At 36.9% G+C, this 26508-nt stretch overlaps 3 protein-coding genes and 1 long non-coding RNA gene across 7 annotated transcripts; 2 read left to right on the forward strand and 2 right to left on the reverse strand.

Moving 5' to 3' along the window:
• The first annotated feature begins 1939 nt into the window (after positions 1-1939).
• Positions 1940-8919, forward strand: LOC113750026 (probable sucrose-phosphate synthase 4). The gene is made up of 14 exons (XM_027293933.1): positions 1940-2568; positions 2971-3060; positions 3603-3823; positions 4042-4105; positions 4381-4580; positions 4778-5258; positions 5795-5923; positions 6105-6236; positions 6332-6508; positions 6805-6858; positions 6968-7030; positions 7272-8108; positions 8200-8327; positions 8443-8919. Exons 1-14 carry the CDS (start codon positions 2293-2295, stop codon positions 8708-8710), a joined length of 3120 nt encoding a protein of 1039 aa, XP_027149734.1. The 5' UTR covers positions 1940-2292; the 3' UTR covers positions 8711-8919.
• Positions 3816-4370, reverse strand: LOC113750027. The gene is made up of 2 exons (XR_003464614.1): positions 4269-4370; positions 3816-4176 (listed from the first exon to the last, which is right to left on the reverse strand). It is a non-coding gene; the product is annotated as an uncharacterized LOC113750027 (long non-coding RNA).
• A 187-nt stretch (positions 8920-9106) lies between the features above and the next one.
• Positions 9107-17883, reverse strand: LOC113749593 (spindle pole body component 110). Of its 2 annotated transcripts, XM_027293383.1 has the most exons (12): positions 17623-17883; positions 17391-17450; positions 17098-17184; positions 15738-15871; positions 14197-14255; positions 14009-14063; positions 13874-13924; positions 12705-12744; positions 11933-12042; positions 10077-10124; positions 9628-9747; positions 9107-9404 (listed from the first exon to the last, which is right to left on the reverse strand). In XM_027293383.1, exons 1-12 carry the CDS (start codon positions 17807-17809, stop codon positions 9330-9332), a joined length of 1026 nt encoding a protein of 341 aa, XP_027149184.1. In that variant the 5' UTR covers positions 17810-17883; the 3' UTR covers positions 9107-9329. The 2 variants fall into 2 exon arrangements, with proteins under 2 accessions (XP_027149184.1, XP_027149185.1); XM_027293384.1 differs by lacking the exon at positions 9628-9747.
• A 1079-nt stretch (positions 17884-18962) lies between these two features.
• LOC113748706 (glycerophosphodiester phosphodiesterase GDPD4) lies at positions 18963-26025 on the forward strand. 3 transcript variants are annotated; one of them, XM_027292241.1, is made up of 9 exons: positions 18963-19406; positions 20794-20880; positions 21480-21577; positions 22808-22868; positions 23335-23415; positions 23664-23756; positions 24349-24438; positions 25096-25223; positions 25452-26025. In XM_027292241.1, the coding sequence occupies exons 1-9, from the start codon at positions 19194-19196 to the stop codon at positions 25618-25620; spliced, it is 1020 nt and encodes a 339-aa protein (XP_027148042.1). In that variant the 5' UTR covers positions 18963-19193; the 3' UTR covers positions 25621-26025. The 3 variants fall into 3 exon arrangements, with proteins under 3 accessions (XP_027148042.1, XP_027148043.1, XP_027148044.1); XM_027292242.1 differs by lacking the exon at positions 25452-26025 and adding an exon at positions 24712-24823 and having other exon boundaries at positions 25096-25159; XM_027292243.1 differs by having other exon boundaries at positions 19319-19406; positions 22804-22868; positions 25452-26023.
• The last annotated feature ends 483 nt before the right edge of the window (positions 26026-26508 follow it).

Raw genomic sequence — 26508 nt, forward strand, 5'->3', positions numbered from 1 at the left:
ACGGAGGATTGCGGACCAATCAATTTGTTGTGAGGTCGGATCATTTTATTTTATGTTGCACGCGACGCATCAAAACAGTGGGCTACACCGAAGCAGCTTTTAAAATACAAGGGGTTCCATGCAATTAATTAATCTCCCTTTTTGAACAAAGTGCAAGGGGTTAAGAGCTTGTGTGTACATGAGTAACATTCAAATATACATCCGAAAATGTTGTGATATAACAAGTGGAAAAGTAGGCCGGATCGCATGCTTGGGGGTCCATATATCTCAATAATTTGACCTTGTGGAATCTATTCTATTACTTGCTGAAGCATATCTAAAGAATCTATACCTCGTGTGTCCATGAATTTGTATGTATACGTATTATTACAATGCACCATCGTGATCATGATGATCGTTGAATTAACCTTTTGTTAAGATCAGCTAGCTCTATACATGCAGTAGTGTTGTTCGTTCTTTTATTTTAGGGGGAGAGGTTAGAATTCTGAAACAACAAGATAGAAAGAATTGAATGGCCACAAATGTGACAAGAGTCTTAACCAATTGGATATTCCCGCAAATATCCCCTTCACTGGATGTTTCTGCTCTCTTTTTGCTTTTCCCCTATATGTTACGTGCGCTATATTTATATATGGTTCCAAGTGCTAATGGCTGTTGAATTTGATGCCTTTGTTCTTGATGTTGCCTTCCCAAATCCCCATGTCCATTCATCACTTACCTTTCTCTTGATCATATATATATATATATACACACACACAATTCTCTGTTCTCCCCAAAAAGAAAATGGTCTTAATTGGAGGCTTTTCCCTTTCTCCTTTCCAAGATTCTTTTCTTGGTTTATGTTGCATTCTCGCGTGAAAACGCTAAATTTGTCTTCAAGAATCCTAGTCAGCCGAAATGATTGTTCCCCGATGTTTGATTCTTGTGGGAATCTGATACCAGGAAAATGTTTAGTTTATTCGATCTCTGGAGTTGAAAAGTTTTCTTCTAGCAGCTGTCAGGACTTCCAACCTTTTTCTAGCAGTCATTTCTTTCAAACAATATTACGAGCATATATATGAATGTGAAGTTCCCAGTTTTGTGGACTCAAAATGCAAATTAAGGTCACATGCATCCACCATTGCGAAAGCACAATAAATTCATGCAAGAAGCTTCTTTTCAGTTTTGGGTGCGATCAATATAATGAAGACGTACGGTACCTCTCCTCTGCGATCGAGTAGCAAAATGGAAAAACAAAAGGAGAATAATTAAGCATATGAATAATCCAAGGAGGCGACACATAAGTAGTATAAACCACATAATTAAACATGACTCAATAAGAAAAGGAGAAGACACCCAATCCGATAAATACATTCGAGTGAATGTTGGAGTTCCTTCCATAGTTGTCAAAATCGCGATCCGGATCGTAGGATCGTACGATCCTAGATCCGGATAACCAAAATCGATCCGGATCGTATTCAGAGTCGCAAATCATATTAATCTCTGTAGGATCGCATAGAATCGTAGCAGGATCGGTAGGATCGTGTAGGATCGTAGGATCGGTAGGATCGTACGATCCTACAATTTTTTTGTAAATTTGTGAAATATGAAGCTCCATTTTGCAAGTAAATGAAAATATTTGTGGTATATTTGTAATTTATTAAAGAATTGCAACCTTTAATTGCAATTAGGAGCTTTTGGTAGGATCTTAGATTCTCCGATCCTACGATTCGATCCTATGAAACTAAAATCGATCCTACGTAGGATCCCGATTTTACAAACCTTGGTTCCTTCCTTCCAAGTTGATATAATACACTGCGTGTAAATGAGAATGAAAGCTTACGAAACCAATCGAAACCAAAGCCTCCACCCCTTTGCCTAGGCCGCACTAGAAAAAACCTCCGTCCTTGTAGCTAGCTGCTATAATAATAGCCTGCCTGCTCCTTTTTTTTTTTTGGGTTGTAGAGATACTTCTAGTTAGTTTGTATTAGGTATAGTATCTCAGATTAAAATAAATAAACAAATATAATCTCGTATGCCTTTAAAAGGCCAGCCGCTTCTTCTTCCATTCTAACTCGGTTTCGAACCAATATTCACATATTCTTCCAGAAAAAAGAAAACCACGCTTTAATTAGCTCCTTTCCACCTGCATCATACTACAGTTGGTTTTGTGTACATGTGATGCAAGTTTAATAATTGGAGGTTTTGTTTCTTTACTTCACTCCCACTCTCTCTCTACACACAAGCTCCCCATTTGTACATCAATTTTGTATAAGAAACAAAGCAGAAAGTAGAAGAAATTCAGACAGAGAAATGGCCGGAAATGAATGGCTAAACGGGTATTTGGAGGCGATATTGGATGCGGGAAGTGGGAGAAATAGTGATGGCTCGAGAGAGGAAGAGAAGATCAAGAATAACAAATCCACGAGTCCTAGTTTGAGGAAGAGGTTTGATGAGAAGTTGACGTTTGAGAAGTTTGAAGCTTGGAAAGAGAAGGAAGCTGGGAAGCTGTTTAGTCCCACCAAGTACTTTGTAGAAGAAGTCGTGAACAGCTTTGATGAGTCTGACCTCTACAGGACTTGGATCAAGGTCTCTCTCTCTCTCTCTCTCTCTTCTTCTTCCTCTATCACTCTCGCGCTTACCAACCAACCACACACACACGCACACACACACAGAAGGAAAGAAACTGACAATCCCCAGCTTCGAAGACTTCCTCGTATGGAAGTGTTTTCGAGTTTTTTATGCAGTTACTTTTGGCAGCTGCATGAGACCTGTGAAAAAGGAATATAAACAAGAAACGTAAAACGAAAGCTCAAGTCCCAAGTTAACCATGAAATTTCAACTTGAAATCATCATGCATGCGAAGTTGATAAAATGAAGCTGAAAATGTAATGAAACATTTTACACAATGATAATATTCAAGAAAGGGGTCAAAGACAGAATTGGTAATCGAGAGTTGAATGAACATGGATGGATTGTGGTTGCATGCAGGTCGTGGCGACAAGGAATTCTCGCGAACGCAACAACAGGCTCGAGAATATGTGCTGGCGAATTTGGCATCTTGCCCGCAAAAAGAAACAGGTCCCTCTCCAATCTCTCACACTACTTAACAGTTAACACACAGACTACTTGGATATACACACTCTCACATATGTAATTTTCACAAGACATCCATAATCCCTACATACGGTTCGAAGGTGACAATAAAACCATGTAGACGACTTTGCAGTTTTACCAAGTAATAAAGAGATACGGCAATTCAGCAGATTAAGCATGACAACTTTTTCTCCATGCCGCAGAAGAAATTGTAACAGCGCAATCGCCATTTGGGAATCCTAGTCCTTAATGGTAAAAGATAATCAACTACTGTACCATGAACAATGGCTCTGTCTAATGCACAAAAGTAGCAAATTAATCTGAGAAACAGAAAACGTGATAGCTACTATTAACAGTTTCTGACAGACAAAAGGATATCATCCCTTTTCTTCCCAGTAATGGCCTCCCCTCCATTTAACTTTTTAATATCATTTGTATATGAAATCTAGCGAAGGGCAATACAAGAACTCATAATTGGTAACACTTCTGCTCAAGACTAGATTGTCAGACTTACGTATTACCTGCAGATAGCTTGGGATGATGCACAGAAACTAGTAAAACGTAGACTCGAGCGTGAAAAAGGTCGAAGTGATGCAGCTGATGACCTCTCAGAAATTTCCGAAGGTGAGAAGGAGAGAGGCGATTTAGCTCAAACAGATTTCCCTACTCACATTTCAAGGATCAACTCTGATACTCAGATATGGTCAGAGGCAGATAAATCACGACAACTGTACATCGTATTGATTAGGTATTTTTGTTCTCTGATTCCATATATTGATGCAAGCGGAAAAGGCCAAACAAGAAATTGTTCACAGAAAGCATTGATAAGTAACAGAATAAGCACAACACCTGTTGCTATTTTCACGCCTCTCTTGACAACCAAAATTAACAAAATTCTCAAACTGGACAGAACTTGGAGTAATTTATCAGCTGAGTTTCATGCACTGTTGACTGTTTACTATGCAGTCTTCATGGGTTGGTGCGTGGAGAAAACATGGAACTTGGCCGAGATTCTGACACTGGCGGTCAGGTAGTAAACGTTTAACAATTTCCTTTGCTACACGCAAGTTTAAAATCAGTCTTCATCTTCATTCTCCACTGCTGAAATTGAACAATAGGGAATGGAGGAAATGATAACATGTATACTAAAGACTCAACAATATCAAGGCCTTAAGATCTAATGAGAAGCAGACCTGAGAGACTGTAAACCACTTTAGTCAATGATTCCAGAGCAAGTTTCCATGCACGGCACACTAATTGTTCTTACTAACGCATCTGATATGTGAATTTTATGAAAATACTCAGGTGAAATATGTCGTGGAACTTGCCCGAGCACTTGCAAATACAAAAGGAATATATCGAGTAGATCTCCTGACTCGACAAATGACATCCCCAGAAGTTGACTCCAGCTACGGAGAGCCAATTGAGATGCTATCATGCCCGTCTGATGGTTTTGGTAGCTGTGGTGCCTACATAGTCCGAATCCCCTGTGGACCTCGTGAAAAGTAATACACATTATCTTCGTCTGAAATAGAACACACATATTTTTGCCTTCTTATGCTAATTAAAATTATCTCACAAATTGTTACAGTTAGCATTCACCCTTGCTGCTGCACTGCTGCATCATCCTTTTACACTCCAATCCTGTTAAGATATTCCAAAATTGGCAAATTGATTGGATTCCCTTTGCTATGTACCACAGATACATTCTAAAAGAATCACTCTGGCCTTACATACCTGAATTTGTAGACGGAGCATTGGGCCACATTGTCAACATGGCAAGAGCTATTGGCGACCAGGTAAATGCTGGAAAACCAACATGGCCTTATGTGATCCACGGCCACTATGCCGATGCAGGAGAGGTAGCTGCACGATTGTCTGGAGCTTTGAATGTGCCGATGGTATTAACAGGTCATTCTTTGGGTAGGAACAAGTTTGAACAATTACTCAAGCAAGGAAGACTCTCCAGGGAGGACATTAATACCACCTACAAGATCATGAGGAGAATTGAAGCTGAAGAGTTGGGGCTGGATGCTGCAGATATGGTGGTGACTAGCACAAGACAAGAAATTGAAGAGCAGTGGGGTTTGTATGATGGGTTTGACATCCAGTTGGAGAGGAAACTAAGGGTTCGTAGACGTAGAGGAGTTAGCTGTCTGGGACGATATATGCCGAGAATGGTGGTGAGTCAAATCTCTAATTGCTATTGTTTGTTTATTTGACTCAAATGTTGAGTTCTTGCTAACAATGAAATGAACAAGTTCAGAACATCTAAAAGTCACACTTACTTATCTCAAAATGCAACAGCATTCTACAGTTTGCCAAAGTTTTTTAGCACAGCTGGCAGTCCTTGTCTTTTTTAGAGACACTAGTCTATTTTTTTAAGATTTCTGTAGTCAACATAAGTAGAAATCTCATAGCATTACAAACAGTAGCTCTGGATTTCAACTGTCGCATGTTCTTATCCCTATGCAGCATTAATCAGTTTGAGAACATGAGTTGAAGAATATATAAACTACATTAATATCTGATGAACCACTTTTTAAGGTAAGCATCCATTATGCATTGCAGTCCTAGAAGAATATTCAGTTAGATCACATTGTCTGAAACATGTATACCTGCATCATCTTCGCAACCAATTTTCTTTGGCATTGCGTCTCCCTTTTGGCACACCTGTTACTAGTGAAAAGCTTGTTTCTTGATCATTATGTGGAAATAGGTAATACCACCAGGCATGGATTTCAGCAGTGTTACGACTCCAGATTCATTAGACAGTGATGGAGATCTGAATTCGTTGATTGGACCTGACAGAACTCAGAAAAAACCTATGCCTCCTATTTGGTCTGAGGTTAGACACTCCTCTCTTTTGCACTGTAAACATATTGGAAAAGATTCTCTTTTGTATGACAGATTTCCTTTCATATAAATCTTGTTGGACCGAGTTCAGATTACACCAATAATGAAACTTAAAATCCTTAACATCTCTAAATTTTTTATCTAATGTGATGTTTTGACTTCCCTGAATCCAGGTAATGCGGTTTTTTACAAACCCTCACAAGCCCATGATACTTGCATTGTCTCGTCCAGATCCCAAGAAAAATGTTACCACCTTAGTCAAGGCTTTTGGAGAATGTCAGCCCCTACGGGAACTAGCCAATTTGGTAATCCTGCATTTTCCTCACCTGCAGCCAACATATTACTATGCTCTATCAGAGTGTATGATGATGCTAATATGACTTCCACAATGTCATTACAGACACTTATACTGGGGAACAGAGAAGATCTTGAAGAAATGTCCAACAGCAGCTCAGTTGTCCTAACAGCAGTACTTAAGCTCATCGATAAGTATGATTTGTATGGTCAAGTGGCATATCCAAAGCATCACAAGCAACCAGAAGTTCCTCAGATATATAGTCTGGCAGCAAAAACAAAGGTAAATCACTCACTAAATGTCAGTGAAATAAGTTAACTAACATAGTCAGGTATTAGGCCCAGTAAGCACTGTAAGGATTTAATTATCCACAGTCAAACTGCAATTATTCAGCCACTTCACTAGTTCTACTGGTCCAGCCAAAGAGTTAGTGTCTACCAACACTTGACTGTCATGAAAGCATCATCCACTTGAGAATATCTTAGAAGGGAAAGATAACAAGCCAAATTAATTTTCAACAGCCCATTGTGAACTGCTACAAGTAACACTTTCTTGACAACTAATTTCTCTTTCTGAAGGGAGTATTCATCAATCCAGCTCTTGTGGAACCATTCGGTCTGACTCTTATTGAGGTAAGTTAACACTTCCTGGTTTCTGAAATACAGTCTGCTATAATCATCCATACCTTTCAAGGCATGTTCGACCATGTGACCTTTGTAAGAAATCCGTTTTTGTTTGCAGGCAGCAGCTTATGGTTTACCTGTTGTTGCCACAAAAAATGGTGGGCCTGTAGATATTCTCAAGGTGAATTTCAACTGTACTTAGGTCTCAGGTGTAAATCCATATAACATGGACACCCAACTAGAATATATTCTCCTGCTAAATCACCGTGACTCTTAGCAAAATGAAATCTTGCCATCTGTCCTGTTCAAAGATGAACTTTAAGTTAGGTCCTTATCAACAACACCAAATGGTAACATAGAAAATACACCCTGGTAGGTTTCTTTGACCAATTAGATTGATATGAGCAATGTCTTTCTTTCAGGCACTTAACAATGGCCTACTTATCGACCCCCATGACCAGAAAGCAATAGCAGATGCTCTTCTGAAGCTTGTAGCAGACAAGAACCTCTGGCTTGAATGCCGGAAAAGTGGACTAAAGAATATCCATCGCTTCTCATGGCCAGAGCACTGCCGTAATTACCTTTTCTATGTTGAGCACTGTCGCAGTCGTCATCCTACCAATCGTCTTGAGGTTGTGCCAGCAACTGAAGAACCTATGAGTGAATCTCTAAGGGGTGTTGAAGATCTTTCTTTGAAATTCTCTGTTGATGGAGAATTCAGGGTAAATGGAGAACTTGATGCAGCGGCAAGACAGCAGGATCTTATTGAAACACTAACACGAAAGGCTACTTCAAATGGCAAACCCATCATAAACTACTGTCCAGGGAGAAGAGAAGGGCTTTATGTTGTAGCGACTGATTGTTACAACAACGTGGGAATTGCTACAGAAACCTTACCTCTAGTAATCAAGAATCTAATGCAAGTTATGCATCCAAGATCAAGCCAGATAGGTTTCGTACTCTTGACAGGCTTAAATTTATCGGAGATGATAGAAGCATTTAAAAGTTCCCAGATAAGGTTAGAAGATTTTGATGCACTGGTCTGTAGCAGTGGTAGTGAAATTTATTACCCATGGAGAGATATGTTGGCAGATGAAGACTATGAAGCTCACATCGACTACAGGTGGCCTGGTGAGCATGTGAAATCTATCGTGATGAGGCTTGCCAAGCTAGAAAATGGAACTGACAATGACATTGAACCATGCAAAAGTGCATGCAACCCCCGATGCTACTCATATACAGTTAGACCAGGATCAGAGGTAAGATTCCTTAACTACTCTGTGTGAAGATGAAAGATTTACATCCCGGGTTATCACAGCAGATATAATCATTTAAATTATCATGTCACAGACTAGGAAAATTGATGAAATACGGCAGAGGTTGCGCATGAGAGGCTTTCGCTGCAACCTCGTTTATACACATGCAGCAGCCAGGTTAATTGTGCTACCACTTTTTGCATCAAGAACTCATGCACTGAGGTCAGTCCTTATCGTTCTGGTACTATACTTGTTCACAGATAGAAACTAATAAATACAGATGAAACTAAAGAAGAAGAAGAAGAATCCTAATTGCATTGTTGCCATGTCAATACAGGTACCTATCAGTTAGGTGGGGCATTGATATGTCAAAAATGTTTGTGTTTCTTGGGGAAAGAGGGGACACAGATTATGAGGATCTGCTTGTAGGCCTCCACAAGACTGTGATCCTGAAAGGTTCAGTGGAGTATGGCAGTGAGATGCTTCTACATACCGAAGATAGTTTCAGAAGGGATGATGCAGTGCCCCAGGAGAGCGCCAACATATTCAGAGCAGAGGGATATGAAATCCCTGATATCTCCAAAGCTCTGGAGACATTGAAATGACTTCAAAATTGAACATTTTCTAAGTTTTATTACTTTAACCTTTTATTTTTTAGGGGTTGGGGGTTTGCCATGGCTAGTTTATGTCTGTGGCAATACTTTGTTAGATAAACAAATAACACGTGTAGTTTGTCGTATAAGAAAGCTGTATCTCATCATCAAATCAAGCACTTCATATGCTTAATGAATCCATTGAGTACCCTTACACGTAATTGATATCAGTAGAATATCCAAGACAAACGAATGTGCTCTAACTCAATTATGCACGTACGGGTCAAAAGCAGTGACAGCATGCAAAATAAATCATAAAAATTACTTCTCAGTGAAAGCATATGTGATGATTTTTTCCTCATTGACTGATCAACTCTTAACCGTTGCAAATGTAAAAGTAATGACTCATGATTAAATAGCAATACATCGTACTTATTCAAATAGTAATTCATAAAGTAGTAAAACCAAACAGATACTAGAAAAAGAAATTGCTGTTGTCATCTGATCAATGCATGGCAACTTCATCATGGCATGTCCTGCTGCTATTCCTAAACAATTTGCAGCTTTTTATTCACATGTTCAATGACTATGGAAGAAAGAGCATTTGATAAGTTTGTAGCCAGCATTTTTTCTAAGCCTCTCCATAAGCACCCAGTTCTACCCTGTATTCTTCTCCACAAGAACACTTAACAGGATGTGAAATTTCCTGGATAACAGAATAAAAAAATTGATGCTCAGTGCATTGCACTAGAGAAAATATGTCTAGCCATTCTACAATGCAAGTGATTATTATACAACATGCACCAATTTTAACAGATTACTTAATTTAGGAGGTTAGCAACATTCCTGAATTAACTTAAGGGCTAGCAGATATAACAGTGAACTGTAACTCTAAAACCCATTGCGAATAGTTGCCGAATTCTTTCTACCTTTAAGGTCATTATCTGAAGTTGCAGAGCCTCTAAAAACTCGGCTTCCCCAGATTTGTCTGATAAAAGCACTTGAAGTTCCTCATCCAACAATTCACTATCCATTTCCCGAAGTTCTGGCTGAAATTACACATCCACCATTGAAACCTTTAACAGCTATTGTTAGACAGCCTATAGACACTCAATATATAATCACAAGGTCAAATATTGCTCCCAATATGGTACTTTCCGCAGCTTTACAGCTGCATTATGAAACTACTAATCTGTGAACAGAATTTGTCAAGACAGGAATCCATTTTCAGAAAGAAATAACAGAAAACAATAATTTCCAGAAATGAGCTATTTGGACCACAAGATCTTTTAGAAGCTGTTGGAATCAATTTAATGCATATTACGTGCTAAAAAAAAATTAGTCGAGAAAAAGTTACAGAGAATGCATAGTGACTCACCTTATATTCATTTAACTTCCCCTTTACTAGCTCCATAGCATGCTTTATCTGCAGCACAATAGCTTACATTTGAATCGCTGAATTTAATATAAAATACAGTAAGGATAATCTAATCATTATATGCTAGTCACAATCTAACACCTTATGTAAGAACTGTAAGTCTGTCAACATAGTTATGGTTTTCTCCTTAAAATGGGAGCAGGTATAATTCATTTCAATATTGCAGTGTCTGGAAAATAATCAATTTTCTGAATGTGCAAATGGACTACCATGTAGAAGCAAAAATAAATCAGTAAGCTTAGTCAGAACTTTGTCCATGATAAATGATAAAGTTAATCTTGGATTAATTGTCAAAACATTTGTTGGTTACATTTAAGCAAATCTTCTTTGTTTTTGGGAGGGGGTTTGTGGGTTGACTCTGCTTGATACTTATTCAACAATGTATTTAGGGTAAAATATCTTGTAAGAGTCAACAGACACATCATGGAAGGATTATAATCCACTTTCACTACCAAAAGGATAAAGGTAAAGACAGCAAGAAAATAAAACAACAGGAAGAATTGTAGCAGACATACAAAGACAGACATCTCTACATAAACCTGTTCCACAACAAAAAGGTAACCACTAAACTAGTAAGAGTGAGTAATAAAATGACATAGAATGATACAAAATAGGACAATTTTTATTTTCTTTTTGGGAGAATAAGGAATATGGCAAGGAGAAGAAACAAAATTCAAAAGGAGGGCATAAGTTTGAGCAAAATGGGGAATTAAGTACCATTTCCATAATTAAATAGCAATAAATTAAATGCTAAATTACCACAGTACCCCTTCCTTCTTTTCCTTTTGTTACCTTCCCAACTAATTTCCCAACGAACTAATTTTCAACACCAAGCAGATGTGAATGACAGGGTGGCTTTCAATGCTACTGTGCACCGCTGCCACTACCTACTGCCAACTTTCTGATGGTAAAAATTCTTGAAATTTACTCTCTCCACTCGAATTTTTCAATAGGATGTGATTCCAGTATTCAATTTAACCAAAAGTGAATAATTTCCCTCAAATGGCGAATTATCAGCAGCTCTGATAATTTTTTTATTACATTCAAATCAAGTTCAAGTCATAGAAATCTGTATGACGGTACTGTTATCTAGTCTAGGCTTCTATCAATTTCCTTTTTCATCTCTAAATTGAGAGTTTACTAATCCCGTTTCCTCAAAATCCTAATCTTTTGGGTTCCAAAAGATGCCTAACCCTGAAGGAAATCAATTAGTTTCACCCATGTCGACCTTGAGTAGATTTTATGCCGAGAGTAGTTGCTGAGATTGGATGCTGGGAGTAGTTTCAGTGACAACGTATTTGGCAGCGTGAGAAGTGCTGCTCTCATATCATGTACACATACAGGTAGGCCAGCAAAGAATCTGGAAGCAAAGAACATGTGTGTCCTTATGCTATTTAACACTTTTGATAGGCTCGGCTACAATGAAATGAGCAAGTGCATGAGGTTCCTCCATCTGATTTGATTAAGTGCTTGTGGTCCTTGTATTAAGCGGAAGAAGGCATCTGTGTTCTGATGATTTAGTTTGTGACTGTGAAATTGGTGGAGAGAGGGGAAGGACTTATGGATAATATCATAGATCATGTAATATTTTTAGATTAAATAAAATGTATTCAACTCCCCAATCTTGAATTTATCTAAACACCTGCCCTACTTATGAATTTTAAATCCTTCTCTAACCATATTCCCAATTCTCCCTTTTCTTTTTAAGCATAATACTCCATAGATGAAACAAATTTATAACAAAGCTAAAAGAACTAGTTACAGCCTTACTTGTATCCAAAATTTCATATATTCACCTTGCTATTCTCCAAAACAAGATTGTATTTCATCTGCACCATCTGGTCTAACTCAGCTTTTGCAGCATCAAACTTCATCAGTAGGCTTTTCATTATGTTTCCCTGAGACTCTGAAGATCACCGAGCTCTTATTATTACACATAAGAAGAAATTTTACATCGTCCAGGGTAGACATGGTATTTGTCTAGTGCTTCAAGTAAGATTAAGTTCAAGAAGGTGAAACATAAGATCTTGGCTATCCAAAAGTAATTGAAGAAGAAGTTCCATGAAAGAATATTTTTTGTACCAGTACTCTTTGCTTTTTCATATTGTTTTCATGCTTGACTGAACCAATCCTTTCGACTGCATTCTACTTGATGAAAAATATGTGCATATCAAAGTGTCAAAGCAAATTCATGTTGCTTCCGCAACAATTCTGTCAATCTAGCAGTGTATAATTCAGCTGGGGGTACCAGATGCTTAGTCTCTATTGTGCCACAAACATATTCACCTCTCAATGTAAATTATCTCTTCTACATTTTCTATGTTCACCAGGATCATATATTCGTCATTAAGGATTGCCTCTTAATAACCAATTCAACGAATTCCAAGATATATCTGCTTCTAATATATTGAAGTGGCATGCCTCAGCGATATGTATTCTTACTTTAGATGATAATTCTCTAAGGTAGACCATTTTGATCTGCAAAAGAAAACATTCTGTATCCATCTAGTGCATATGTAAAGAAAGAGAACATGATATTAAAACTTACACACCATCCATTAGGCTTACCTTCAGTCTCACAAATTTCCCGGGTGATGTTATTTCCCACCTGTGTATTTAAGTTATTAATGATGTAAGAAGGGCCTGATCCGAAAAGGAATAATGATAATATAGGACAAAAGTGCAAATGACATTGAAGTTGTTTGAGAAGACTAGCTAATGCATCTTTCACAAGACATGAGTAGAGAAGAGCACAAATTAATTCAAAATAAATCTTCTGAAACAAAAACCAACATATACTTGTTTTTCCTGGCAAGTAAAATATCACTTAAGACCACCAAATCAAAAGGCCTCAATCAAAACCTTGAAGGATCAATTATTGATAAGCATGTAAGGATCAATCATTGATAGAAATTTATATTTTAGAGAATCATAGAAATTATTAAGAGAATCATAAAATTATTTTATAGAAGCTTGCTCTTTAGTGAATTAGATTCCTCTATACAGGATCTTACATTGACAGGAATTGCACAGTTCTGTTACCTAAAGCCTGGGTGCTGAGAAACAATGTGGAAATCCAACATCAGGCTTTATTTTGACGGCGGCTATCCTCAGATTTGGACAAATAACTACCTTTTCTAGCTCCAAATTTTCAACAATGGGCAAAGAAATGGCAAAATGTAATCAACAAGGAGAAATTCCTGAATTGAAATAAGCAAGCTGACTTCCTTTTTAAAAATGCTCTAGTTACTAGAATGTCTTTGACTGTAAAGTCCAAATTGTCACCAATGCACCCAGTTGAAAGTCCATTTTAAGGTCAATGAAATGTTAAACTTTCAATATTTGCTTTAGAGTATCACTTTACACATAGAATCAGTCTGCCCATGAGTGAGCTTTGCAAACCATTAAAATTGTTATATGCGTGCATCTGCACAAAGTGTTTGTTGTTCCATCCATTTGATTGTCTTCCTTTTACTTTTAGACGTCCCAAAGCATTAGCTGATTCATAAAGCAGGAAGAGATGGTCCAGAGATATCGTGGCCTTCACATATAAGGACTTTTACTTCTATAAGAATGTCGTCCTGTTAGTGACAATTCAGAGGCATGCAGCTAATCGTGTCTTGCTCCATTTCATTCAAGTTTCATTCAGCTGACACACATCCTTGAAAAGTAAAAACAGACCCGAAATGGGCTACAGGTGACAACTAACAACAAGATGAATGAGTTCCAGAAATTACCAAACCATTCTCTGTATCAAGAAAGCTGCACTTGTTAGCAATTATCCAGCCCTATATAGGAAAAGTATTCAATCAGGGATCAGAATAATAAATACAGCATGCCAACTCTGGATGACATATGTAGAGGCGTCAAACCTGTTGATCTTTGAGTTCTGTAATAATATCATCAGCAACCTTTGTGTAATATGAGCTGTCATGAAAACTAAATTCATTCAAAATCACGTTTCCTTTGTACACTATGATCTGTTATCATAACCAAATTGATCTAGAACTTTATAAAATTAACCACCCACGCTTTATAAAAAAGAACTCTTTAAAATTACCTTTTCTCAAGCAATTTTGTTGACTGGGTGACTCTTTCATGTTGCATCAGGTCCAGTGTCTGTAAAAAACACCATGATGCTATCAAAAGGATATAATAATTAAATTTGCTCAAATACCTTATATTGGAGATTGGTTGTTTTATTCTGTATATAATAACTTTTAATGTCTAGGCTGACAAGGTAATTATTTGGTGATTATCTAGAAATAGTCTTAGGAAAAGGCAAGGTTCCTCTAGTCTGTGTAGTATCTGATCAGGAATAAGACATGCTGTCATGTGAGAGAAAAGTTAGTTAATGGAATAATTCTACTCTGTATCTTCAAACTCCTATTTTTGTGTTGCATCCAAGGTACTAGCACTAAAATTTGCTCTTAAGGTTATGATGGCAATAAATTTGATTTAATCTCAACTACCTGGTCAAATCAGGAATATGCAAAGCCAGATTGTCATGTGCAGTAATATAAACAAAACTACAGAAATTGTCCCACATAAACAAAATAATTAGGTACAACCTATTTGCTTAAACATTAGTCATCTGTTTCGAATTGGCCCCAAAGTTGAACAGTAAAATACTTTGGGGCAAAACAAACTCTTCAAATTCCTAGCTCAATCTTTTACTTAATACCACTACAAGCACAACTTGACAATTTATCTTCCGTCACCCATTGTGTTGTCTATCATGACAAAATCAATTCCTTCTAAAGTGAAGAGAAGTGACCAAGTAGATCCATTCTCATAACTTTCCCCACCTTTTTGCTAGCCTCTTCTTTCTAATTAACAGTTTCTGCCTACAACATATGATAGAATAAGAAACACTACCTATTCAAAGGTATCATTATAAAGGACACAGCCATATTCTTCACAGTGAACTTCACTATGTACATGCATGTTGCGTGCAAGGATATAGTATCCGGACTTTTGACTGCATCTAACAGGTTGATTTTAAGGGCAGGTATATCACTAGTCATAGGAGTAAGCATTTTCCAGAAAACAAATATAATGGCATAATTTTATTACTCCCAATGAATTTCCTATAAAAAAACAAGGTTTGGAAAGGGGATACACATAAAATGAAAGAACTACTAAATGATCAACCAGGCTGATATCCAAGAGACCAATTTGCTACGAAAACAGAAAATTAGCTAAGTGGTAGTTTGGAACAGAATATAGAGAAAGTGATTTTGGATCTTAAGAGGAATGAAAGGTACAAGGAATTAAAGGGTGTCAATTTAAAAACATGAAAGATCCAATTGCAATGGGATAGCAAGGCAACGTATTACACTGCGTACTGCTATCTCCAAATCAACTAACATCATCACCATTAGTTCATCACAAAAATAGGGGTGCGAGAAAGCAGCAACATTCTCCAGCATAGAGTACTGTTTTATTTTATTCTTCAATCAGTTAGCCTGTACCCTTTTACCTTTTTTTTTCCTTTTTATATTTGATGGCACGGGGTTTTTAAACAGGAGGGCTATAAGCAGATTTTAGCACCACTTCAACCTAATAAGCTCAGCATACAAGCCACAAGAGATAACTAACCTGGTTCAGTGTAGATGAATCTAGTTCCAATGAAGTTATTTTCCTCTGCTTTTCCAGAATCTGGGAACAGATTAGTCCCTTCTCCTTCATTATGCGATCTTTTTCCTCTGTAACTCGCTTTGTCTCATTTTTCACTGCATTAAGTAGTTAAAGAGTCAATTGAGAAAGAAAATATTTGTGGTGCCTTACATAACCTCCAAGATTAACAGGAACTAAAATATTATAAAGTAATAGACACAGAATTTTAAGCTGGCTGTGATACTGATATAAGAATAAATTATATCCAGAACCAACTTCATTTCTACCAGAATCTGGAACAGAAACAGAAACTAGTATCTCCACAACCCGCAATGCATGTAAAGAAAATGCATAATTAGAATCACGTAGCTCCCATCAGATGCGGATACACATTCTACTATTTAAAAAACAAAAAATCTATTGGGAAATAGTGGAAGCCGTCATTCTATCTGAGTTTGAAAAAAGTAAAGTGAGCTTCACCCAGAAGTTATAGCAGAAGAGTTAGCAACACAGTTGAGAAATTTAATTAAAAAGAAGGACGCAATAAAAAATAAATTAGTAGATTTGCCAGTTCGTGTAACTTCTGAAAACCTTGAATATCTTACTTTAGACATTATACACAGTTCCATTCGAACTCAATTCACTAGCCCCTCCATGGTCTTTGGTTACGTTCTTTTTAGTGATGCTAATTTTTCCAGACTAGGACCTCAGATGTCTTTTACCAAAGTTGAAATTTACAAGTAAAGATCATTAATGATGTAGCCATTTATATCTTTATGTTTTCTTTTTCCCTGTTTTTTGTTTTGCCATGTTTATCATGACTTGTGAGGCATCCTGGAGAAGATGAGCACTGAGCCCCATCCTATGAAACACTGAAACGAATACATGTTAGACACAACTAGAGTCAATGCAACCCAACCAATAGTAGGATTCATTACCTCAATGATAGTGTGAGCGTAACTTGAGCTGCTATAGTTTAGTATCAATAATCAATGAAGACTCAAGTAACTTCATTGTTCCCGAACAGCCTCTAGTAACAATACTATGAATAACTAATAAAAGAGACAACAAGCATTAACAGATCTTTTACTGCAATTTTAAAAAAAAATCTTGCTGCAATACGAGCTCTTGTGTAACATAAGTACGATTTACGAATCCTAATTTTGTGGCAGTTATGCGATTTTACCCACCAGTACCACTTCAAACAGTACGAACTTGACAAAAAACTGAAAGTTGGCAAAAAAAAAAAATCATCCAATATGGTTTTTTCAAAAAATTATATGTGCTTCTTCTACAGAGTGAAGAGGAATACAAGGCCAGATAGAGAGAGAGAGACAGTTACCAAAATCGAGGTCTCTTTCGAGATTCCGAATAATAGTGAGGTGGATTTGCTGTTGTGCCGATAGCTTAGTCGCTTGATCTTCCACCTCTGAAATTGTTAAATCCAGAAATTACGTAACGATAACTAAAGAAGAAACATTTACGCATCCAAACTTGCAATCAACACAAAATCGCAATGAAAGTTGATTTAGCTTCATATAGTAGTCCGAAATTTGGGAATGATTGAAAATTTCTGGACGAAAGTCAGAGTAAAAAAAAAGGTTAATTAAAAAGAAAACACAGTAGGAAGAGAACCGGTCATTTGAGTGCGTAGAGTCCTCATATACTGCAAATAATCCTCCATTTTTTCGATGCCTGATACAATCGCATCCATACAACCAAAAAAATAAAGTGAGGAAAGTGTGGAAGGAGTAAAAATGGAAAGTTTAATTGAGAAGTTGTTATGGATAAGAATCTGTAAGCTTTTCAATCTGGAATCAAAGACGAAATTAATTTTGACGAAATTAATCGGGCCTAAGACAGTTACCAGAGAGCGATGGGTGAACTCTTGGAATTATGAAGCGAATAAAGGAAAGCACAAAGAAGGAATTCTGTAGCTCTGTAAGGCTTGCCCGTGTCTGTGTGAGAGAGAGTGAGACTGAATTTGGAGGGAAAAAAAGGGAAGAGGAATTTCGCTCCGTTGTGAGATACTGGTGCATGCTAGCGAGATACATTACTTATATAATCAACGGCCAGCATGATGATACTAGTATACCACACTACCATTAGGCATTAGCATGGGCAGATGGAGGAGCTTCTGCCTTTCTTTTTTTTCCCCCATTGTTGACGCCACATTCTCCGATTTGTTAGGTGCTCGATTATACTCACAGGGTTAAACAAATTATGAAATTATGGAAAGTAAGCGGTCTCCTAATGAATTAATTAATGGAGCTCAAAGAATTCTTGTTTGAGATTGACTTAAATGTTATAGTAGTATTAGTTAGTTAGTCAATCAATTGAGAAAATTAGTGAGTAGAGACGAGACGTGTGTGAAGTACTACATTGCTATGGATTGTGTGAATGAATTTGCATCGTGCCACGAGCATTGCCAATTTGCCATAGTTATTTCGGAGATGATTTGTTCAAAATTTGGCATGAGAGATTGAGATTCTATTTCCAAATTTTGTCGAAGTAACGATAATGTTTCCATCAATGTTTTGAAAATCGGATCGGATCAATCGATTTGACCGATTGAAATGCAAATCTCAATTGGTCATGTCTCTGATCTGGTTCAATTAAAAATTCAAAGAATTAATTGAACTGATCAAGAACCGGTTGAATTGATAAAAATCGGAAGGTTCAAACAATTTTTATTAAATATTTATTTTAAAGTAAATATTTTGATATTATTCAAAATTCTTAATACTAAAATAAATAAAAAATTGTTAAACCTTTGAATCGAAGTTGAATCGATTGAACCGAAAGGTTTTCGATTCACTCTCCAATTCGAATTAAAAAATTGGTTTTCATAACCCAAACTCCTCCCTTTTTTTAAAAAAAATGCTTTTTCCTCTTTGGATGCACTTCTACATGCCCAATAGCCATAGCAAGATATAAGACCTTTTGATAAGAAATAATTTGTTTGGCTATGAGATACTACTACGTCTAACAGTAGCATAATTTGCCAAAAAAAAAAAAATTGCATACTACGCATCAATTTTAATCACGTTTTTATTTTACATATATTATATCAAAAAAAATATTAAACTCTTAGGAAGTGTTATTCTAAATAATTTTTTTTAAATAATATATCCAAACACAAAATGACCTTTTGGTAAATAAAAAACAATTTCCTTGGCCATGCGGTAGCACTCTGTCCAGCAGCAGTTCAATTGCAATTAGCCGCAGCTCCCCCAAACCCCCCAATCCAAAAAAAGAGAGGAAAGAAAAAGGTGGAGCAAAATTCGACTAGAAAGACGTTATAGTGTGGCCCAAGCATATATAATTTGGTTTTGTTGTTAATTTAGGCCCTCATCACGTTTGCATATGAGTGCAATATCGGAAACGATTACTAGTAATAATGAGGAGTGAGCAGTAGTGCAGCAGCAGAAGTAGATTATGGCGATCTCAGCATCCTCATCAAGATGGAATAGGCAGCGTCCGCAGCTGCTGCTAGGAGTCCGGAGGACTCATCGCAGATGGCCCCCCTTCCTCCCCTTCCCCTCCACCATCAGAAGAAACATCGTCTTCCGATGGCTGCTCATTGCCCTAGCATTTATCGCCATCTTACCACCTCTTTTCTTCCATTTCAAGCTCCGACGCTTCCATCAGGTAACCGCGTCCTTCATTTTCACTAGCATTTGTTTTCAAGATCCAAACTTTGACCAAATCTATCTATCTCTCTCTCTCTCTCTCTTTTCAATGGCAAGATGTTTCGGTTAGTCGCATTTTTATTTCTGGAAGATTAAGCAAATCAAATTGATAATTGATCTGGAAAAAATTGGTGCTTTGCGAAAAAGAAACAATAGGGGAAAAAAAAGTTACTGTAGTTTTCATGAGCACTATATGTTGCTTTGTACTACTATCAATTACTAAGCAGAGCATCATAATCTGATCGCATAGATCTCCAAAAACTAATTCTTGGTATCATCAGACAATTATTATTACGTATTATTTTTGTGGTGGTTGTTTTTGTACTGGAGTTCATAAGGCACAACAATAATTATGGAAGGATGCCTCTTACTGTTGTTGATTCTCCACCTTGAATAATAGATTTAAAGTAGTACCAAATGCGAAGCATTTGTCATTATGTTAAAGTCCTTGATTGTGTTGTATTGAAGCTAACACTAAAAGGCAAAAGGACTATGTTAATATTGGTCTTCGATTTCAAAATTTCACCACTTCTTTGCATTAACTAAATCTGCAGACTAAATTTGCTCTTGGAAATATAACTCGTGAATTTTTTTTAACAGACAGTTGAGTAAATTCTTATGGCATCATCTTTATAAGGGATGAGATTGTAAAAGACAGACTTGGCTAGGGGGTGTTTTATATAATTACTTAAAATTAATGTATTAAGTGCTTTTTTCTATTAAGCTTGTGTATTATTAAGAACCACCTAATTTGTATACAAAATTTTTAAGTGAAAGTTGTATCACTTAATTGGCTGAATTGTGAACAACTGTAATAAATTCATCCAAAAAAATTATTGCACGCACTCTTAGACCCACACACACCGACACTCTCTCTCCCGCCTCCGCACACTTTCACACATATTAAATACTCTCTCTATTTAACGGACGCACTTCACACATACACACTCTCTCTCTCTCTCTCTCACACACTCTTTCTCCTACATGTACTTTTTTCAGTAACGCACACTTTTAAACATAATCTCTCCATCAAATAAACACTCTCTTATACACACACAAAATACACTTTCTATATTTGCAAGCAGTTTATTGGGGTCAAAAAGTCATATTAAAGAAATTGATAAAATATAGACTTAAAAGCATAATATTACTATTCAACCATATAATACACGTGAAATAAAATATTTCAATTTGGTCTTCGCATTTAGCTGGTTAGCAAACAGATTTGACGTTGTGGATTCAGCAAATTAAGACTTTAGTAATTGAGTTTCAGTCTTTAGATATCAGACTTCAGTTATGTTGATGGTTACTATTGTTGGTCTTTACTGTTGACCTCCTTTATGCAGATGCAATTTCGCAGGTGCCGTTGGCTTAGAAATCCTCCTCTTGTATGTGCTCATGGTGGTGACTCCTCCAAGGCCTTCCCTAATACAGTAAGCATAACTCCACCCCCATCTAATCACAATTTTTCCATGGTCCCAAGAAGTTGGTGTCTATATAATGTTTAGACAATATGACCATCTCCATTTTTATCCCCTAATTTGGTCAATATGAAAGGAATTCTTGTGCTGATCCAAATGACAAACATTGTGGATGAAAAATAAGGAAGAAGAGGAGGTTTTTTAGTGTATAACCTAGTAGCTGTAGTCGGAATCATGTCTCACTCCAAACTGCTGGAAACCTGCACTCTTCTGTAGCACGTAAAAATTGCCATACCATAGAAGCCAACATTATGTGCCTTTTCTTAACCATGTCGCAGGACACCTCCAAAAAATGTTTCTTTTTGTTATTATTCATTTTCAATTTATCAGAAACTTCCAAAATGCGATATGGCGTTTTTCCTCCTTTTAATTAATTCAGTACATTATTTATTTTTGGCTTTCTATTTGAATTAGATTCAGAGAAGGTCTTGAATTGTGTGCTTCACATATAAGGACAAGAGAGGAGAAAATATATGGATTTCAAATTGAAAAAAGAAGACAAAAAGAGATTTGTGTTTTGAGCTTGAGTCTTTATTTTTATCTTTGATTAGATGGATGCATATCAAACTGCTCTTCGTTCTCAAGTCGATTGCATTGAAATTGATGTCTCTCGTTCTTTGGATGGGGGATTGTTTGCTCTTCATGACAGGTATCTATGAGCTTTGATTCTTTGAAAATGGTTAAACTGTTCTCAATTTCATGGTGGATGTATGTTTGAATTCATTGGTGATCACTATGTTGCTATTTCCTCAATTCATAGATTTTCTGGTTACCTGTTTCAGGCAGATTTATTGTATGGCACATCTTTTAGCATTAGGTATTAGTTTTTATTTTCCTTCTTTGGTAAGCTACAGAATGATGACATGAAGAAATAAAATGGTACAACTCTCTGAGACAGGACTTAGTACATTTGCATGGTAATAAAGAAGATGCTGGAAGGAAACTTCTATCACAGTTCTGTTCATGGTGTAGGATATGTTCTCCCAGATTTTGATAAGCTCCGCTTACAACAGTCTTTTTTTTTTTTTAAGCTGGATAGACAATTCTGTGGGGTCAAAGGTGAATGTGAAAACCCAAACTAATTCATGATCATTAAAATAAACATGCATAGTTCTGAGCTACTTAAAAGGTTTCACTCGGAATGATGAATAGGTACTTGAATGTTGTGCTTGAAGAAAAGTTGAAGTTATATCATTATCGAAGAAAGAAAAGTTGAAGACATATTATCATTGAAAATTTTAAGAAAAGTTGAAGATATATCATCATTGAAGAAAAAAATATCGTGGCAAAGTCTATTAGCATTTCAAATTGCTTTTTGGATTACTAACAGGGCAAAGTGCATTTGCATGTGTTACTTCTTCTTGCACTGTTGTTAACAGTATTCTCATTTTCATTTTATGAATCTGAGAATCAAAACATCGGAATAGTAGGTTTCTTATGTTCTAGCATACTGGGCACATGCTGCTAAATAAGAAGTCTTTCATTTTAAGCAGTTTGAAAGGTTAAAAAAATCCCCCTCCCCAGCTTTCTTACTGATTTATTAGTGTTGAATCTGTTTCTTATATACTTTGATGTTTTGGACCAGAAGCTTAGATAGAGAGAGATGCAAGTTGCAAACTCAGAAAGGATTGGATATTTTCACTGGAAAAATGCATCAAAATGGTAGAACGTAGATGAACTATTTATTACCACTGATGCTAGCAGCTATATTCTTTCTGTTACATGTGAATGGACAGAAGAATTTGCGGATACATGAGTTGTTTTTACTGTGATTTAACAATGACAGATTGGGTAATTATTTGGGATCATCTATTTATCCACATCCTACTTTTTTCACTCAAAACTGTATGGGAAGTTGATTCTCACATATTACAGGCAGGGATTTGCAGCGAATATTGGGGAACAGTACGTCTAGAGTTGGATACTTGAGTACCAAAGAGGTGTGAAATGTTCTTTTTGATTAATTTAAAATTTTCTAACATCAATAAGAATTTACAGTCTCTGGGTATTTTTTTATCATCAAAACATACTTGCATTCTCATTCTTTTGGGTTCTTTGGAATTGAACCTTTGTGATATCTTTGGAATTTATGAAGATTTGGAACTTCAAATTACCATACTGTATCTGCTGCAAGCTTACATAGTTTGAGCATGGTTTCAAATGTTTGCTTGTTTTTACTAGTTACTTACTCTAATAACGAGGTGTTTGGAATATAACTTCTCTTCGTCTAACATGTTTCTTCAGAATTCCTTACCATGTACAAAATGTTTGAAGTTTGTGATAGATATGTAGAAGCTCACTTTCCAACTCTGAGATTGCATGTTTCGTTTTCAATTTGTATTTGTCAGTCAAGATGCCAAGCGACTGCATATACAAACCAGATCATGTTTTAGTTTGTGATTGTAGATTCAAGAACTGGTTCCGAACCAGCATCTTGCAATGAAGTTTCATGATCTATCCATTCCTACAATTGAAGATGCATTGAAGGTAATATGAAAATTTGCTTCTCCTCCTGCCTCTCTCTCTCTCTCTCTCTCTCTCTATCCCCTTTCTTTTTCTGCTATGAAGTTTGGGAAGAGGAAATGTTTCCATTTTCTCAGCTGCCATTAAAGAGGAAAATTTTTGCTACCTAGTATGTCTACTGTCATTACAATCAATTGGACGTCTTAAGACTCTTGCTAATCAGAGGAGAGTCCTGGAATATCTTCATAAGTTTGGCTTCTTATGATCTTTAGTTTGTATCTGGATCGGTTCGAGAAGTAATTCTTGATGCAAAAGTTGGGCCTCCATCATACGAAAAAGGACTGGCACAGGATATTATTTCTCTGGTATGTTTAATATCAAAACATGCATAATATGTTATTCGTGATGCTTGATATAGTTCTCATAGTGTATGTTCATTTTTGCTGGTAATATTACCTAGATATAGTGGCTGAAATTGAGAAGTAGAGGAAGGGTTTGCTTGATTACTGAGTTGCGAGTTATAGCAGTTGCTAAGCAGGTGGAATTGTTGGTTTTGGGGCATTCTGTGGCATTTTAACAGAAAAAGATCATTAAATGAATGTATGTGGTCTGAAGACTATCTGCCTTTGGCATTCAGGCAACATGGTTTTTGGCTGTTATTTCCTTTTGCACTATCGACATGATGAGATATTACTGAAATTATGAAATTGGTTTGTTATGCATCAAGCAAGACTTTCACCGACCAGTCTTGACTAATGCTAAGTTTACTGCAAATAGCTAAATTAAGATATTTTGCTGTCCTAGGGACTGGGAACATGAAACAAATTCTTCCATTCTTTCAGCAAACTTGAGATTGCATCCCATTACATTCATGTCATTTCGTTTAAATATATTGTTTTTTATTGCAAACATGTCTTTTGTTGATCTTTCCTCTGCAATTGCATTAACATTCTGCAGCTGGAAAAGACAGTGTGTAAAAATTGCCTTGTATGGGCCAAAAGTGACACTCTAGCAAGGGACTTGATCAAGCTATCAGCTGATGTTACGGTATAAGCTCGTTTAACTGATTTACTTTTTCAATTTGCTTTGTTTAATTTCATAAGTTTAATGGAGACTGCTTTCGTGCAATTGGTGGAACTAACAACCATACATTTTTACTGAGACTAATAAACCAATCAAAAGGGTACCCAGTCTAATAGTTTCCTGCTCTTCTTTCTGATATTCAATGCTTACTGGCCCCTTTTCTTGTTTCTTTAGCTTACCGCCTTTCGCTGTCCTGGCAGTGAATGAACTTTTAATCCCTCATTCTGATTTTTCCAGTTACCTGTTGAAGTTGGGTATGGTTCCTCACTTCTACCATGCGAGACATTCTATGTTGCCTGACTTGCCCGTTCCTGCCAAGCACACTTATAATTTTGCAAACCCTAACCAGGTTGTTGCCTTGCTAGTTCCCATCTAAAATTCCCATTGATGTCTCAGAGAATATCTATATGCAGTGGTTTGGGAGTGGGGTGCTTTTAGGCAAAAGATTATCTCATATTGTCCTTACTGGTACAGAGAATTCGGTCCTTTTGCTCTTGAAGCACTTCTTCTTAAGGCTAAAAAGCTAAGCACGTTTTGCTGTGGTTATAATTACGTAGAGTCCGCAATGGATGTTGTGCTGAATGATGAAAATTGGGATCATGATATATGGTGGTTTGACAGGTGGGCTACATTGTGATGATCAACCCGTCAACTGGAACTAGAATGAACTTACTGAGGATGAGGGGCGCTGAAGTGGTTGGCGTTTACCACCCTTTGGTTGATGAGAAGCTTGTAAAAATTCTGCATGGGTATGTTTAGCTACAGACGATAGTTGGCATCTTTACTTTTTGATTTCTTTTTTTACTGCAGATTCGGATGCAGCCAGTCTCAAATTTCACGGAGCTCGATTTTTGTGGGATTAGTCATAATTATGTGACCTTAGATATACTTGTTCTGTTGTATGTGCATGCTAGTCCTGTCCTTGTCAAAATGTTGGAAGACTCTTTCAATGTACTAATACATACTTATTGTAACAGGAGGAAAAAAAAGGTTTACGCCTGGACTGTGGATGATGAGATCTCCATGCAAAAAATGTTATTTGAGCACGTTGATGCAGTGGTTACTAGCAATCCCACATTGTTTCAGAGAGTTATGCAGAACATGAGAACAGAGTGTCTCGAGGAAGGGTTTTCTTTGTCATCCTGAAAGTCGCAATAGCTGAATGCATGTACTCTGCGTGTTGCAGATGTTACTCTTATTATGTAGACATGGATGCAGAGTATAAAGAGAGACCGGAGTAGGAAGTCATCTGCACAAAAATGCTAGTAGGAGTTGTTGAATCATTTTTTTCGTACCTGCTGAACCACGTTAGCTTGGTTAGGTTGTGAATTCCCTGAAGCAGGTTACAGAAGGAGGTTTGCCATCCTAAGTTGTTGCGAACTTGGACTGGTGATGCCTCCTCCTCGCATGAACATGAACTTTTAAATTTTTGAGTGGGTTGATTTGGCGTGATCCAAATGAACTTGTGGGTAGACATACAAATAATACATTTTCTTGATAAGAATAGGAAGAGAGTTGATAAGTTTGTCGAAAGAATGTGAGAGGAGAGCAACAAATGATGAATGATGGGATAAAAATGTGATTATGTTGACAGAATGCTAACCAATTGCAGAAAAAAATTGTTGGTCCATTCAGTGTTAGAGACTTGAAAAAGTACTGCTACTTGGGATAAAGAGCACAACCCAAAAAAAAAAAAAATTTATAACTTATGGTGGACGCATTAGAAACAAATTCAATGGTGTTACGTAAACTTGCAATTGATGCTCATCATGTATAACCACTGGGCAATGGCTCAGTGGCCACAAGAAAGTCCCTCTTTGGATGGTAGGTGAGGTGGGTGAGGGTGAGAATCTCATCTGCGGCGAAAAAAATCTGAAGATGGTAGGTGAGGGTGGCCACAAGAAAGTCCCTCTTTGGTGAGGGTAAGAATCTCATCTGCGGCGAAAAAAATCTGAAGGTTGTGCCATAGCCTTTCGCTTGTCTCTTCAGAATTGTTAAGACAGTTATAGTGTGGGTTTTGTGCTAGCAGTAGAA

This window comes from Coffea eugenioides, chromosome 10 (genome assembly GCF_003713205.1).
Source record: "Coffea eugenioides isolate CCC68of chromosome 10, Ceug_1.0, whole genome shotgun sequence".
NCBI classification, from domain to species: domain Eukaryota; kingdom Viridiplantae; phylum Streptophyta; class Magnoliopsida; order Gentianales; family Rubiaceae; genus Coffea; species Coffea eugenioides.

Bases quoted from the DNA above. Each gene is read 5' to 3' on its own strand.
- LOC113750026 (XM_027293933.1), top strand. From the start codon at position 2,293: ATGGCCGGAAATGAATGGCTAAACGGGTATTTGGAGGCGATATTGGAT. The intron at 6,859-6,967 runs GTAAGTTAACAC...TTTTGTTTGCAG, and splicing joins TCGGTCTGACTCTTATTGAG to GCAGCAGCTTATGGTTTACC. The intron at 7,031-7,271 runs GTGAATTTCAAC...TCTTTCTTTCAG, and splicing joins GGCCTGTAGATATTCTCAAG to GCACTTAACAATGGCCTACT.
- LOC113749593 (XM_027293383.1), bottom strand. From the start codon at position 17,809: ATGTATCTCGCTAGCATGCACCAGTATCTCACAACGGAGCGAAATTCC. The intron at 15,872-17,097 runs GTAACTGTCTCT...TACTTAATGCAG, and splicing joins CGAAAGAGACCTCGATTTTG to TGAAAAATGAGACAAAGCGA. The intron at 10,125-11,932 runs GTGAATATATGA...ATTGTGCTGCAG, and splicing joins TTGTTTTGGAGAATAGCAAG to ATAAAGCATGCTATGGAGCT.
- LOC113748706 (XM_027292241.1), top strand. From the start codon at position 19,194: ATGGCGATCTCAGCATCCTCATCAAGATGGAATAGGCAGCGTCCGCAG. The intron at 23,757-24,348 runs GTATGTTTAATA...AACATTCTGCAG, and splicing joins CACAGGATATTATTTCTCTG to CTGGAAAAGACAGTGTGTAA. The intron at 25,224-25,451 runs GTATGTTTAGCT...TTATTGTAACAG, and splicing joins CTTGTAAAAATTCTGCATGG to GAGGAAAAAAAAGGTTTACG.